Source organism: Lepidothrix coronata, unplaced genomic scaffold (genome assembly GCF_001604755.1).
Source record: "Lepidothrix coronata isolate B3197 unplaced genomic scaffold, Lepidothrix_coronata-1.0 Scaffold23, whole genome shotgun sequence".
Lineage (NCBI taxonomy): Eukaryota > Metazoa > Chordata > Aves > Passeriformes > Pipridae > Lepidothrix > Lepidothrix coronata.
Window position 1 is genome coordinate 4147914 of NW_016690203.1, and position 17163 is coordinate 4165076.

The following is a 17163-nucleotide window of genomic DNA, read 5'->3' on the forward strand; positions in this document are numbered from 1 at the left end:
GGGACTTAAGCCTGCCCCAATAAATACATGGCATGCCAAGCCCTACAACAAGCCACGTCCAGAGGTTTGGCTTCTCCAACACGCAGCCTCATTTTGCGGCTGTATGCAGGTGGAAAAACCTTGCCTCTCAAATGCTCCTGATGTGCTGGCATCTCAATGCTTAAAATTTAGGGCCTGCTTCTCATTTGTTGTATGTCCTACTTATTACATTTTGGCAGGACAACACCAAGTCCCTGAAGTGCAAACAAATGTCATTTATGCCCACACTTTGTGGTTGTTTTACCAAGCAAGGCTAAAGGAGAACAAACTGCATAAACTCTAAAGGAAAGAGTAATTGTACTTCACTTGTGAGGAACAACCCCAGAGGGAGCTCCCTGGTGCCTGAGCGAGAGGGAGGAAAAGGCCATCCCAAATACAGAAACAAAACAGAGCTCAAATACAGTGATGCCCAAACTCTTCCCTCCCCTGTCATTGCATGAATCACAAGGTGCCTAGTGTTATGGCTAACTTATCAACTAGTGCAGCAACACAAAGCCCATTTTCTTCTCGGTCTGTTCTTCGAAGTAGTAGAGTTAAAACCAAAAAGCCAAAGAAAATTTTTCCTTTTCAAGGGAAATGGAGTAAGGGTGGGGAAGTATGTGAAACTCTGGCAGAAAAAAAAAAAAAAAGGTTCACTTTCCAAACTTAACAAAACGCACACCAGACTAATAGAGTACTCAATATTACAAAAAATCAGGAGTGCTTCTCAAATCTACAATTCATATCCAACAATCTCAAGGCAATTTACCTCCACTAACCTGACTAGATTTTACAGTGTACCTCAAAACCAACCCCTTCCACATACACTTCAATCCCCAACTTTACATTCCCCTCCACCATTTCCAAAAAGCTACTGTTTTATATCTAAAAGATCCTGGGCCCCATTCCTAGCATAAAATAGGTCTTTTGGAGAAACACTGAACCTATGGTATATTCACAGGTTACAGAAGCAGGCTCACAGTTTTCTGGCTGGCATGAAGAGCAGGAATTGCCTTTGCCAGAATACTTTACACTGCCTACCTGGGCAGCGAGGTTTTGAACTGCTGCTGCCATTGCAGCACTCGGATTTTATGCCAGTAGCTCATCCATAATCACCATCCCGCTAGGTTGATTTTATACAGACTTAAATATTTATCCTCATTTTACAAAAAACTAAGCAGCTTGCTGAGGGACTCAGAGTGAGTCTGTGGCAAATACAAAGGCTAAACCTCAAGATTAGTCTCCCATTTCAGTCAGTTAACTTCATCCTGTGGCTTTTTGCAGAGGTAGATATTGGAATCATTAACATCAGAAAGGCACCCAAAAACTGGAAGAGCAAGAAAAAACTTTTATTCAGCTGTAGTACTACTCCACACAGGATACTCTATCTTGCTTCAGCTCTTAAAACTCCCAGTGGACACACAGTGATATGAAGTAACATTTTCATGTGCCTAGAGGTCTGGCCCTCCAGCAGCACTCTGTTCCCCTGGGAAGGAATAATGCCATGCTGGTGGTCACTAGGCTCTCTCTTGCTCACTGTGAACCTGCATAATCACTTCTTCCTGCCAACAGTGATTAAATTACTCTTGTCCTAAACCACCATGAGAGTTACTTACTAGTTCAGAGCAGCATATTCCACAGGTGGCCTAAATGGTTGCACATGAGAAATATCCTATATTCTGTACTTCGATATTACTCCTAACTTTAAAAAAGAACTTAAAAATTGTGAGATTACAGTTACAAAATGCAAAGTTATTTTTATTAAATGGTTTGTGCAATTCAGATTTAATACCCTGAAGTTTATTCTTCTCTTTTCAATCCATTCTAAAATTTTAGTTTCAAATACTAAATGATTGAACAGCAAAATCAATAAAAACCCTTCTTCCAACAAATTATTGTACATCTGTGTGTTGTAATACTATTTTTGAGTTACAGAAGCTAACCTAGACTGCAAAAAAGCTATTTTTTTTTTTTTGGACAGCATCAGCATTTCATTGCTTTGCTTGCAGCCTAATCAACTTGTGCTATTGAATCTGCTTACTCTGATGTGGTGAGCATGTCTCGACAGTAGCAATGTGCTCTCTGGGAAGGCTGGTGCTTCAAGAATGTGATTGATGCAGTCAGCAGCTCTCAAAGTACAGTGTACCTATTGACACTGAACTAGCAGGCAAACATACCTTCTGCCTTGTTAAAAGATACAGTTGTTTTCTAACATGCCCAAACTCAAGAGCCCGCAAGTTTTGGTTTTGGGGTCTCTCCGGTTGTAAAGGTAAATCTTTGCAGGTATTAACTGACAGCTATTCAACCTCTCCTATCAAGACTCCAAGGAGAAGACTGGGATGAAAGCTCCTTGAGCCTACCACCCAAACACAGGTGTTTAAAAGAATAAAATGTCTATTTAAAAGCAAACTGTGAGAGGACTGGAGCACTGGGAGTTAAAAGTTACTGAAGTTCAGGCAAACATGCTATAGTGAATTTTTTTTTTTATTTTGCCCTATTGTAATAAATCATCAGATCATTAACTCAGCACAGTACTCAAATAAAAAGAACAATCACATTTTGAAGAATAGAAGAACCTGAAAACTCAATTTGTGAGATCTCAATTAAACCATCTTTATTTAGGAATCCCTGAAATTCTCTAGCATGTAAGTCCCAGAGGCTCAGCTTAATTAGAAAATTGATCATGGGAAAACTTCTTAAAATGTAGTCTCCTAATCATAGCCTTCCTGTTATCAACTTTTGCCAAAGATCTATTGCTCCCAGGGAGTTGTTTCTCCTTCCTCCTTTAACCCATTATTATTTGACTCACGATATTTTAACCCGTAAATAATTACAGAGTGCAAAGGTAGCTTAAATGCACTGTAACAGAAGCTATTAAGAAAAATATGATCAGAGGCAGAAAACACAGTAAAAGTGAAAGCTGGTGTACAACCACACAGAGATGACACACTTGTATCTACAACCCTGCTGAAAGATACTAATTATGCCTCTGGCAAAGGGCATACGGGCTCCTTCAAAGAAGCTATTTAAAGATAAGAACAGTGCAGACAAACACTTCAGAGATATCTGTGCTATTCCCTTCCTTCTTCTGGAAATTCTAGGTCACAATTTAATAAAATAACCCCCCCACACACTTTTTAAAAAGAAGGATTTTAAAATAATAGAAGGCAGGGCAGCCTTGCCAAGTCTGATCAATTAGATGTATTCCAGGGTGCTCAGGTATCCATCAACTGTTACAGCTTTTTCACTCTGCTTCAATTACCTTTCAAGAAGTAATTAGTACATTGTATTATCGAATCAAGAGTTTAAAAAACAAACTAATTAAAAATATGTCTACAGCCTTAGTATTCTGAATAATGAAACCAAGCAGGTCATCTTGGTTAAATTATTTCCCTTTGAAATTAGGGGGGTGGGTACATAAAAATTATTTGAATAATTAGATTTTCTTACATGTAGCAGGACAGCTAAATGGGACTTCTTCTCCTTAGTATGGGACTTTACACATGTCAAGGGCCTTTCTTCCACACTGTTGCATGATAATATTGCTCCATCACTGATAGAATGCAGCCGCTTCCACTTAAACCCCACAAGAGCAATGAAGACTGAACTTGTAGTGGTGATGGGATTTTTGAATTTCTCTATTTAAAAATAGAAAATGAAAGTACATGCTGGCATGGTGGTATTTTGTCAAAGGCTGGACTTGGCTATCGTGAGGGTCTTTTCTAACTTTAAGGATTCATGATTCTGTGAATCAGTGTAAATTCTGACAAATTTACACTGTGCTTCTGACACTGCTGCTGGGTGTGATGGGACAAGGAGAGAGACATGACCACGGAGCTGCTTTACTACCAGTCTTGGAGAAGACTCCCTTGCTGAAAAAAAAGCTTTCATTGTGAATGCAGTGACTATATCACCCAAACATTTTGAAGGACTAGGACCTAAGATAGTTCTAACTTAATGGTTTTTTTCTTTAAATTAAGCAAACACGGGGATTTACTGTCCTGGATCTTATCACTACTACACTTAAAATTTTTGAGGTGTTGAACTTCAACCCTGTCAGTGAGCTCCTATTTCCATGCAATTGCATGTCACATTCCCTCGTGAAAGTGCCAGAGCTGGACAGATGCATCCGGACAGAAGTCAGAACAACCACATGTCCCACCATGCAAAGAATTCTGAATCCCTCAACACTTCAATAAATAATAGCACAGAGGTTCCATATCAAAACAAACCCCTTCCAAAAACATCAGAAGTCTTCCCCGTGCAGGGTTTAAATAAGCTGCTGTCTCTTCCCTCTCCAAGCTCACTAGGTACCACCAGAAGAACAGCACCAAACTAAGCCTGCCAGTGCCCTGGAAAACTATTTGTGGGACCTTTATGGAGCTGGATGTACCATCTTCCACTTCCTTTTTTTTTTCACAGGGCACATCAAAAGAGAGAATCACCTGGAGCTAAACCTCTCAAGAGGCCAAATGGGCACAACCTCAGACAACCAGGACCTTCTGAAGGACACAGCATTCCAGGCACAGAAGCCAGAACCATGTTAATACCAGTTGGAACAACCCCACTCCTACTTCCTCCAAGCCACAGCACTCTCCTGCTTCTCCACAGAGGAGCATCTATGTAGCAGATGTCCAAGAAGATTCCCCCATCTCTTTTTAGGCTTTTTACCGGGGTGATAAGCAATAAGCTTGTGGAGGTGCTGAAACAAAGCCAACAGCTTCCCCTTTCTGCTTTTCTTCAGGCTGTTTAAGCAGACCATGTACATGCCATGTGTGGCACTCAGAGCAGATTTTCTCTTGTGGTTTTTAATATAATAGTAATTGTGATCTTGCTGTCTGAATGCATGTGCTGTCTGAAACATGTGAGTACTCCTGTATACTGAAGAAATTAGGAATGAATTGTAAGTTCTTAATTGACAGTACAAAACATCAATTATGCCACAGATGAATAACAAAGAAGAAAATTACAGGTGCAAGAGCCAAACAGCCATTGATTAAAATAAAAAAAACTAAAAACAACAACATGAAGCATTGGAATAGGACAAAAGTACTCGTGCTTCCCATTTGCGTTGTTAAACCAGAATGCTAAGAGACTAGGAAATAAAAATGGAGATAAGTGACACCCCCATACAGGTTTCCTTTCTATAAGTGCAAGTGCCTTCAAAGCTATAAATAACTCATGCTTAGTTAGCAAGCAGTGGAAACAAGTGTGTGAATGCAGCCATGTGTGCTCACACACACACACACACAACCCCCATCTGAATCTTCCCACCAACAACTGTGGCAGTTGGCCCAGATCACAGCAGTGACATGCTGCCAACAGACTGATCAACCTCACCACACACTAAATTAGAAATACATTTACACAGATTAAATTTCAGAGGACCGTGATGCCCCTTTAAACTCCATTAGATTCTGCTCCTCACAATCCTTTAAAAAACCACAAAAGCTGGCAAATCACCCCCCTCTATCCCCTCCACCCACCCGCTTTACCACAAGTCCCAACAGGATGGAGGCTCCGTAATAGACGTGAATCAAGATGGATAAATTAGCAACCAGTCCAAAGGTACCACTAGCCTAAAACCTCACAGAAGAGAAGTAAAAAGAAATCAAACTACACTTTATTAAGGTAAGAAAGCCTCAGCAGGAAGCTATGGGTTGTGTTGATCATTGCTGCTCACAGATGAGACAGAGACCTCAGCACCAGAAAGGGGAACTCAAAAACAAGCTTTGAAAGATTTAACCCACTAGGTACGACTTTTGCAGACAAACCCTATCTGTAACAAATTCACACCCTTTCAGCAGGTAAGGGGACAAAACAACAGCAAGAGGCATCATTCCAGCACATCAAGGATGGAGCAGTGACTAAAAGGAGGGGGCGCACTTGCCAGAAAACAAATATACCACAAGAGCTAATATGACAACTGGGAAATTAAACTGAAAGATGCTATCTTCAGTAGATGACCTGGCACACAGGGCCATGGACAGTACTAACTCAGGTAAGGTCTCCTTCTTTAGCTTAATCCAGACAGTCCGCTGTAGCTCACGCTCGGGTCCCCCAGGTCTGACGTGCGGGCTTGCAGACACGCACCAGCCAGGCTCAAACACCTGTTACTATGAGCTAATTCAGGCATCTCTCTCTACAATTTCAGATGCCTCCTTTGTACTTGAGTTGCAGTGTGGAGGAGCTCACCTGTTTTAATTATCACCACAGGAACAATCTGGCTCCTGAGGCAGTCAAGAACAATGGCAACCCCTCCACCCACATCACATGAAAAGCCTCGCTCAGAGTGAACAATAAAGGACAGTGAGTAGGTAGAGAAGGGGAATTTCCAACCAGATTTCTCCTCTTGCAGGAACAAGTACTCAGGCAAGTTAAGCACTCCTTCAGTTTATAGTCAGACAAAACAAGGAGGATGGGGAGGACTTAAGAGAGCTAGACAATAACCCATTCAGGATAACAGAGAGCCAAGCATAAAAGAAATTTCTTTTTGCACTATTACCAGCCTCATTTTACGATCTTTAGAACCATGAACTCAAATGCTCCTGCTGCAGATACAATCAAATTGCTGAGAGTTGAAATGCACACAGTGTATTCAAGTGTAGCACCAGTACATTTGTCGAGCTGCTGGTCGGTGTGCGGTGCTACAGCTGGTTCTGTAAATGAGACTGTCCCCCAAGGCTGCTGCGAGACACCTACCTCGAAGACAGAGGAAAGTGAGAAAATCTTCTGTCTTGGGCTTCCTTTTGGAGAGGTCAGAAATCTGAGTGGCAGGAGGGGGTAACAACGGCTCCACTACCTTTATTGGAGTTGTGCTGGGACTGTTTGGCTGGGACTGAGCAAACTTCCTTTGTGCTTGCAGCCTTGGCCTGTGGAAACAAGAGTACATCAAAAGCTTGTTAGGCAGAACTCACAGGATGAGTGAGAACATAAAAATTCACCATTAAAAAAAAAAAAGAGAGAGATAATCTGAATCCATCTCCCACCAATATATCCCTAGCTGGGTCAATTATGAAGACAGTATTTTATTTGTTTTACTCTTTGGTATCTTCTGCTACAATTTGGAAAACCAGAAAGGGAACATCTTGACTGTAAAATCTGTGACTACTGTTTCATATGTTCTGAGTGGTTTTTTGCACATGATACAATTACAGTTTACCATTCACTTATTTGGAAATTAAATCTCTGTTTTGCACCATGAAAATTTCTTTTTTTTTGTTAAGTGTTAGGGTTCATTGCTTCCTGTTTTTAATTATTTTACAAACTAGGTTTATTTTGGCCCCATTAAGGTTTTAGTTTATCCCAATCTGCTAGAATATTATTTCCATGGTAAAAATATATATTAATAGATAAGGTATATATATTAGCATTCAGTTCTACAAAAACAAATCAAAACCTTTAGGAAAAAGTATTTTTGACAAGAAAAACATCCAGTCAGAGCCATTAGATTTTCGTTTGCTTGGCCACAGCCTAGAAGGACAGTAAGCAAGAAGGTCTGGAGTGGGGTTAAGTAAATTTTTAAGAATGAAAGACATGCATGGAGTGAATTTCTTCAGTCCTGACTGACACCCTCTGATTAGTTTTAGAGCATGCCTGGGTATGGCTGCAGGAAATGAATGGCTGCAGGTGGTTTTGGCACCCAGGCTACAAATCATTTCAAGCCTTTCTGAAGGCTCTGATTAACTGCTAAGTAGCAATGAATGCGATTTTCTTTAATATGTCTAGAATGTAAATTGGTATGAGGGAAAGTGGTTTGGGGCAGGACAGATACCTGGAGGGGGTCTCGCTGGGAACCTGGCTCAGCTCAGCATTTAAGAACATGCTAATTTCTCACTTAAGCAAGTGGGATTCTAATTATGATCTTTATTACAGCTTCAAAAAAGAGAGAAGCTACAGAAAGAACTTAAAACCTTGTTGAGAAAGGACGCAATTTTATGTCATTTTCTTCCCTAATAGCAGAGTATTTACATAATGTCAATCTCAAACATATCAAATAATGCTGAAGGAAAACCCAGGTCTTGTCACTCCACCGCAGGCTTGACTGTTGTGACTTAAGGAAAGCACAGTTATTGTTCAGTACGGATGAAACACATAATTGTCAAACCTTTTCTTTGTCATGGCTATTAACCTTGAAAAGCTGGGTAAGAAGAGGTTTGTTACTGTAGTTTTAAACTTTTGCAATTTTGTGGCTAAAGTAGCAAAAAAAATTGAAAATCCCAGCAGTGTAGGTATGTATATACACACAACCCTTAATGACAACAGAGAAAAAAAAGTAACATTCAGCAATTTTCTCCCTAAATTCTGCATAAAATTGTCCATGTTCTCATTATCCAACCCCCACCTCCCAAAACAACAGAACACACCAGCCATTCTTACTGCTTGTTTTCATTTCCTTGATGGCAAAAATAACATACTTTTTATAATTTTTTTTTATCACGGTGCTTACAAATTGTGAACTGGAACTAAAAGACTATTGAACACATATATTTCCTCGTATCCAGGAACAATTATCTTTCCAGAATGAAGGTCTTGTATAGATCTACTTGTATCTCCTCAAAATTATTCAGACTGCTTTGCAAAGCCCCATTCTTTCACACAGACTGAGGAGTCCCATGCAGGATGAATGGGATTTTAATTTCAGTCATATACATTTCTATCACCAAAACTATACACGCAGCCAGAGAAAGACGCTTTGTGTTGGCTTCTGTTCTGCACAAAACATATGCTCTCTCAGCAAAAAACAGACTATAAAGGTTAGCAAGCAACCCTGCTTTCTGCACAGCAATTTTTCCCCACTGGTGTGCTTCATGAGCTGGGCTGTTAAAAACATACACCCATCCACTCTGCATCTCTGTACTTGCTCAAATCTCATGTGATTAACGATAAGCAGCGAGGAGGACCACCACCCCGAAAAGTAAAGGTTAAGCCTGTTTCACAGTTCAAAATTAACCCTCTGCAGCAAGAGTCACCCATGCTGTTTTGCAGTATCCCTATTATCAGTCCCCAGAGCACTGAAAGGGGATTAGGGAATGACTTGTAAGTTTCACGTAGATGTGAAATGAATGAGTGAACTGAAAGTACTTTTGGTCTATCTGTACTTTGAAAGTACACTCTGCTAGCATTCTTCTCTGGTACAAATAAATGCCTGTGGGGCACAGAGCCTGGCTTGGCAGCATCATCAGCTCTTCATTACTCACCCAGCTCTTCACTACCACCACGCTTCATTACCCATGGGGGCCCTTCATTTCACTAAGGACAGCGAAAATGCCAGGTCTTTCCTCCACACACCTTCAAGCTATGACCATGAACTTTTGCCACTTCCCCAGAGAGGCTGCAGAGACTTGTTGCTATACGGTCAGATGTGTCCGAGATGCTTCTCCTCTCAAACCAATGATGAAGGTTGCTGTACTTCCACCTGCTTGGTTTGAGCTCACCAGTGCCACAAAAACTGGACTCCTTATGAAATATCTATCTTTTATTAAAACCTTGAGCAGTTACAGGGTGTAGGCACCAGTAGTGATTACTGGTTCAATTTATGAACACTAGTAAATGAGGGTGTTCTTTTGTGACTGCAGCAGCCTCTAGATTTCTGCACCAACTACTGTTCTTCACATGGATAGGCATGAGCTCCACAGGCTTCTAGTACAATGTCTGAGGGTGTACAGAGAGTGAGCTGTGAGCAAGAAACAAGCTATTCTGTAGCTACAACGTATTGGGATGAAGAATCAAGGTTAATAAACAAAAGACAAGCTCTTAAGCAGCCTTTGCTCCATCTTTGTTTCAAAGGTGTGCCAGCAATGGAAAAACACACATATTTCAAAACATGGGCAAAAAAATCTGTTTCCTTGTGAGGGCATGTGTACCTCTTAATAAACTCGTATATCCCCATGAAAACCTCTAGCAGCATAAAACCAATTATTTCGGGTATGGTTTCACATTACACTTAATCCAATCTAAGTGTGAAGCTGCTGCCAAAGAAGGATTGTACCCTTCCTCTTCACTACTGTTACATCAGACGAAGGAGAGTAACTTGTTGTACTCTCACACCACTTCTGATCAGGGAAGAATAGCTAAGTAATGAAAGTGCTCAGAAAGGCAGTTTGTGAGCAGGTTGTTGCCAACCTAAAATTTAGAGAGAAGCAGTGTGGTCTGCAGGAGTAGGGAAATGATCGTCCCCCTGTACTTGGCACACTCCAAATCCTGTGTTCAGTTTTGGGCCCTCAACACAAGAAAGACATTGAGGTGCTGGAGCATGTCCAGAGAAGGGAAACAGAGCTGGGGAAGGGTCTGGAGCACAAGTCTGATGAGGAGTGGCTGAGAGAGCTCGGTTGTTTAGCCTGGAGAAAAAGAGGCTCAGGGGGACCTTATTGCTCTCTACAACTACCTGAAAGGAGGTGTAGCCAGGTGGGGGTCAGTCTCTTCTCTCAGGTAACAAGCAACAGGATAGGGGGAAATGGCCTGAAGTTGCGCCAGGGAAGGTTTAGATTGGATATTAGGAAAACTTTCTTCACTGAAATGGCTGTCAAGCATTGGAACAGGCTGCCCAGGGAAGTGGCTGAGTCACCACCCCTGAAGGTATTCAAAAGATGTATGGATGTGGCACTTAAGGACATGGTTAGCAGTGGACTTGGCAGTGCTGGGCTCATGGTTGGACTTAAAGGTCTTTTCCAAACTAAACAATTTCGTGATTGTTTAAGCACATACCACCAGCAGCACGGCTTTGCTCTTTGCTTCTTAACGCAATGATTTCTGCTGGAATGACCTATTTAGCGTCCATTTGGCAAGAGGAGACAGACTGGCACGAGTGGCAGAAAGAACAACAAAAATCCTGTTTCCGTCCTCAAAACAAATTGCTCACTCTGTCCTCATTGAAAGGCTATACACTATGTAAGGCTTGCAAATACGCAAACAAAAAAAACTTTTCAAGAAGGAAAAGGATGAGGAAAGAACTCAATACCACATCTAAACGTCATGCGAAAATCCAACATGCAGCCAGAAATATCTAGACTATTTAAAAATAAATGGTAAACCACCTCCTCTCGCCAGAATATTATTTTCCTTCCACTGCTTTTGAGAGACTTAAAACACTTACCTATCACACAGAGTTAAAAAAAGCTTCAGCCCGAGGAAGTCTCACCTCCTTTTGATTCACTTCTCTTCTACTGCTTTTAGGTCTAAGCAAATTACAGCCAGAGACTCCACAACAAGAACACCCTGATTGTAAAAACCCAGACTAGGGTACAAAACATTTCTCTCCCATCACAAAATATACTTTTTGAAGCTTTTCTCGACTAGAATTTATTTTTAGTTGAATATTTTAAGGAAATTGCATTTTTAAATCAAAACACTACAGTTTGCATGGGCTAAAAATACTTCAGAATGTCTTTTAAATATCCTAGCACCATTAGAATATCCTAGAATATCCTTTAGCTTGTAAAAAAGTTCACATTTAGGAAAAAAAGACTTACTATACAAAGGCCGTCCTTTCTTTGCAAAGCAAAGCTCAGGCTAGTAGTACTGGTCTGTGTTAAATTTGGTAAACATTAATACTCTAGATAACAGAATCAAGTATTAAACTATCACTATGTAAGATTTAGTCATACATCAGTACAAAACCCTGACTCTTTTCAGTTTATTCCCCCTCAACTCCTAAGCAAAAGCAAAGCATAAGGACTATAGAACATACACAAAACCCAATATGCACAATCAGATTTGTAATACATGTGTATTCATACTAACCTATTTACAGAAAATTCTGATGAGAGGCTGTTCTCATTCCTAAGTATCTCAACTGGAAGGAGATTTGCAAAACAAACTATCTTTTTTCAAACATTCTCTAAACTCCAGCAATCTGCAGGTTTTCACAAAACTTCCTGCTTAATATGCGCTACAATATGTCCATGCTGCTTGGTCTCATTACCTTCCACTTAGTACTTGAACTCCACTGTTGCTTTTGTCTTTTCCTGCTTTTCTGTAGACTGATGTTTATGTCCTTTTTCTTTATAACAGCACCACTAGAGTTAGATTTCCAAATGCTACAGGAACCATAGCTTAAGTAGGTGCTTGAGTGGTAGAGTTTTGTGGCTAATTCCCATTTCCCTTTCCAATGCAGTGTGCTTTTCACTTTCTGAGCTGCTGGTGAGAGGCTGGCAAGCTAAAAAGAAGGAATCTACACTTCTTGTCTTTCCAAAAGCAGCGTCGTATTTGGGTATTTTGTTTTTGCTGTTTCTCCTCCTGAGAAACTGCAGGGGAAGTATTTGTGGATATTTAATTTTACTACTAATGAGCTGAGATGAGCTGATATTAATTGACACCAAACATTGCATAGCTAGTTAGGAATACAGACTCGCTTACTGCCTGATCTAAGGCTAGCTGTTGAGGGAACATCCTCTATCAAAACACATCTTTGAACAGGGGAAATTTTGTTTCTTGTTATTGCTCAGGCTTTGCAGTTCCTGGATCTCCTTCAGTATTACACCCCACAATCTGAACAGCAGAAATTCAGCACACCACGTATCTACTTTTTTCCATTCGAGCGTTTGTCCTCGCATGGACACAGCTGAGCTTACGTTCTGTGGGACTATTCCCATACTGCTGTCTCAGCCTGATTGTCCCATACAGCTACACACAGTCACAGTCAAGCATTACAGCTGTCTTTCCATCAGTCACTAGTAACCATTAAGGGTTACTGGCACAGGCGGGCACTCTTCCTCACAGGTTTTGTCCTGACCATTCTTTGCTAGTATCCTTATAGTTTCCTCACCTGAAAGTGACAGGCTGTAGATGTGTTCTGACCTCACTTAAACTAAAAAAAAATTTAAAAAGTAATTTAGGCTTTAATAGCCAGGTGTCTGCTGGAAATCAGATAATGATCAAGTGTGTAATTTCCACCTCAAACAAAATCTACCATGTGATGGGCACTGCTAGGCAAGCCAAGATGAGCATGCAAAACTTGCTGCTGGACATCTCATTCTTCATGGGACAAACAGGAAATATTTATCACTATCACATGTGCCAGCAGGAAGCGTGGCTAAGCTACATTTCACCATTTCAATCCTAGGTCCAAGACATTCCCTCCAACAGTAACCTTCTCGAGGAACACCAGTTCATATAAACAGGGCTCCAGACTTCAAACCAACAAGTTGTCTACATCAACACCGCCAAAACTTACATGAAACATGTTTTTTCTCCCCCAGCTGCGAGGGTAAACATTACTTGGGAAAACAAAAAAATGAGGTGGAAAAAAAAATTCCCTCAGAATACAAGACTTTGTTGACTCTCCCTGGAGCATACCTGAGTGCAAGTGTTGGCTCAGGTAGTACTAGGCACTGCTTCTATCTGTATGCATTCACATACCACTGCAACCACTGTGTCCCGCGTCACATTGTCAGGTGGATAAACAGCACCACACCAAGAGCAAGAAAGCAGGCATCTGAAGGAGTCCTTTGAACTGCATTCCCTCTCTCACATGCCCATAAGCTACTGGGATATTATTTTCTGCTTGCATCAGTGGTATCTGTTGCCCATTTAATAACACACCGCTTCTGTCGCTACTGCCAGCAGGTTTGAGGCAGTGGAAACTGAGATTCAGCATCTGTGTCTCCACACCTGTTTGAACCAGGAAAGAATTTGAAATTAAAGAGACCTTGTTGCTCCCGCCCATGCAGTATCAAGTTCAGGTGTCTGGTGCAAAGCATGTGGTCACTCTAAAATGTGGTTCCTTCACAATAATTTGCAAGATTATGTAATCCAAGACACAATCCAGACCTGTATTACCAGGTTGGAGTATAATTCTTAATCCTGTCATATGATTAAAATAATGTGTGCTACTTTTCAGTAAATTAACAATTCCAGTAAGGTTGAATGCAACAATTTTCAGAAGTTATTTTTACTAAGACCTTTATTCACTCAATCTTCTTTACCTTCTGCAGTCCAAAAAATCAAAATTGGGCCTAAATTAACAACATGATTTTAAACCAGCTTTGATTTCTCAAGTGAACAAATGGAAGTAAAATAGTAAGCCCATCTTCATTCAGTCCTTGATTGTTGAACCTAACAGGGCATGTTTCCATAAATAACACTTCTTGCTTTAAAACTTTAGCCACAATGAATGGATGCACATTTTCCTTTGGATTTTATTTTGGTTGTATTTGTTTCAAATGGTAAATAGCTGGTTTCTGAGACCTCCTCTCCTGCTAACAATGGAAAGGTGCATGGAAATGGCATTTAACGAATGGTAATTGAGCTAACCCATCTGCTTATAGACTAGTTCAAAGTACAGCTGGACATAAAGATTTTTTGCTAAAAACTGCTCAAATTATCATTAATTCTGGAATCGCCTGTTTTTCCTAACCATGCTCACTGATCACAAGAAGATACTTACAGTCTCCAAACCCACCTCATTTCATGCAGTTCAGCAGAGCCTCTTAGACCTACTAAATTAAATATGTGCTTGTTCAAACTACATACAAGATCACGTTGGGCAAAGTGGGAGTTCTTAAAAGCCACTGGATACTGTTTACCACCCACCACCACAGTAACTATGAAGGAACTGGACAACTTCAGCCACCATCCATGAGCCTCATACATATCTCCACATGGCATACACAAGCAGCCACAATGACATAGGTATGGAGACTTTGCTTGCTAGACTAACCCATACTAGACAGTTCATGGAAGAAGTTGTAGAAAATTAACATTGTGTTCAGATGTCAGCTATGTATCCTGGAAGTTTGGGTATCTCAGTGGTCTAGATAACCTTGAGAGGGACGTATCACACTGAGTACTAAATGCTCTGGCTTTTTGTCCTGAAATATCCATGGCAGCCAGGGAATTTTGACACTTTCAGCAGTAGGGTTTCCCAGTGTGAACTTGAGTACCCTCCACAGACTTCAGGACACACAGAAGCAAAGATGAACATGAACCAATCCAAAAAACCAAAAGTATAAATAGTCAAACTTGCAGCCCTTCTCCAGGAGCATGTCTCCTCTTATCCTACTGCTGCAACTGGTTTTAATTGGACTTGATGCAAGAGCAGTCCATGCTTATCGACCTTCAAGTATCTCAACAATGGGATGCTTCCAGCTCAGACTCCAGCAGCTGAAGAGAGATTGATTCAAATTACACTAATGACCATCAAATACTCAAACACTTCCACCCACCTCATTTGCCAGTGGCTGTGGCAAGTGCAGGAAGGTTTATCAGCTGCTGCCCAGGGAGAAGCAGCAGCAGGAGTGTGACCCAAATGACGATGTGGCATCTGAACGAAGCTCCCAAGAAGCTGTTTTCTTACAGTTGGCTGCTTTTGTCATCAGATCAATCACAACGGTCCTACAGACTGCCCATAAATCCAGGACCAAAGCCTTATTCCTCTGTAAGTAAGAGTAGGATCTGGACAATCAGGAAGACAATGAGTCTTTCAAAACTACTTTCTCCAGGGCTGTACCACCTGAGATTGGATAAGAATTTTTCCTCCTCCGTGCAGGCATGTGGTGAGCTGTACATGGCAATAGATGGCAGAAGAGATCCTTCTGAAGACAGGTGGTGCCACCCTTCCTTTGTCCTGCAACAGTTCTTTAAAATTCCCATTTTTGGAGCAGCTTCATTTCTAGTCTAAGAACATAAGCACTGGTACTTCAACCTCTGACTGCTAAGAGCTCTACTCCAGCTGTGTCTACATTTCAACCACACTGCATGTTGCATAAAGCCACCCAGGCTAAGCTTCAAATTCATCAGTCCACATGGGAATCTAACAGCAATGCTGCAGACACTTCACTGTGAGTCCTACAAACCCTCCTCCCAAGGTCCTGGTTATTGCTGACACCCTCACCACCACAGCCAACACTATTCAGCTGGGCTAGCTCAGATATGCTCACACAAGCTATAAAGGTACATAGTGATGCAAAAGCAGCTTCACTGAGAAGGAACAACAAACAGGAATGCATTGCAGCAGTCCGTTTTGGAGGGAGCTGTGTCTTGGATATATCTCTTTCCTTGCTGTTCTTTGGGCTATGCATGCTGCAGGGACTGTTCACTAGAGATGGCTTATGATACTAGAAAGGACAAGTTGACTCTTTGGGACTAAGCTACAGTGGGAGTCATTGCATTTGTGTGAATCAGTACCAAGTACCATGTGACAAGCACTTATTCCAGCAGTACCGTAAAAGGTACAACAGCTTCTGACTCCTCCTCAACACTCCCCCCTGTGCACAGCTTGATTCTGCTCCTGCAGCCATTCTCTGGAGCCATGCTTCTTCAGCAGCTTTTCTCATCTCTGGCTGCTACTTGCTTCTCTTCACCAGAGCGCTCCACAAGCTGCTTTCCAAGCACAGCTGAGCACAGTTACCTACAAAAGCACTTGGCAAATCAACACTTGAGTTACTGGTTCCTGCTTCCAGAAACAAGGGCTCCCTCACTCTTATAGCAGCATGACCCAAGACTCCTGAATTTCAGCTTGAGCCAAACCCACCACCCCATACCAGCAAGTATGAAGTAAGGAATCACATCACCAAGGAGTGACTTTAGGCCAGGCCTGCCATTTTATTCCGTGCTGCTGCACAGAGAAAAGCATCACCACATGCCAGAAAGCTAAAGTGCAAAACCACGGCAGCAGAAAAAAGAATTAAGGAACCCATTTACATTTGCTTGTTTTTTAATAATCACTGGCAGATGTCTGAGTGTGTGCTATGTCCACAAACTTTTCTTCAAGGAGAAAACCACAAGAACAAAGTTAGTTTTTCACATTAAATCCTGTCCTGTGTGCTGGAAGGAAATAAGTTTGAACTCCACACTAACAGACACCTTCCCCACTGGAAGGAGGATGCAATTTCCAGTTCACTTGCACGGTCTCCATCTACTGGCAAGGACCTGTCAAGGTCCTGCTGCCAGCACTTGCTGCAAGTAGAAGAGCTATGCAACCCTCATAGTTTTCTGTTATTCAGGTAAAGTCAGTGTGGGGAAGCCTGTGGACACAAAATGGTCTCCCCTTCCACTTCACTGCTCTGCAACACCATTCTTCTGTCTGTGCTGAATTACAGGAAACTTTGGTAACTTTGTAATCTACTTTTTTTTTTTTTCAGAAGCCTTTTTGGCCCTACAAAAATACTTCCTACCCTGTGGAAGAGAGCCTATAGAATATTAAAA

The 17163-nt window shown here is 41.3% G+C and overlaps 1 protein-coding gene across 5 annotated transcripts in view; it reads right to left on the minus strand.

The window, feature by feature from the left end:
* Positions 1-17163, minus strand: part of JARID2 (jumonji and AT-rich interaction domain containing 2) — a 216471-nt gene that overhangs the window by 53571 nt on the left and 145737 nt on the right. For all 5 annotated transcript variants that reach the window (XM_017808492.1, XM_017808491.1, XM_017808495.1 and 2 more), the window contains exon 4: positions 6721-6890. Coding sequence is in view for 1 of the 5 variants with exons in the window: in XM_017808491.1 (XP_017663980.1) it covers positions 6721-6890 (170 nt within the window). In the remaining 4 variants the exon portion in view is untranslated. The remainder of the gene's footprint in view (positions 1-6720; positions 6891-17163) is intronic.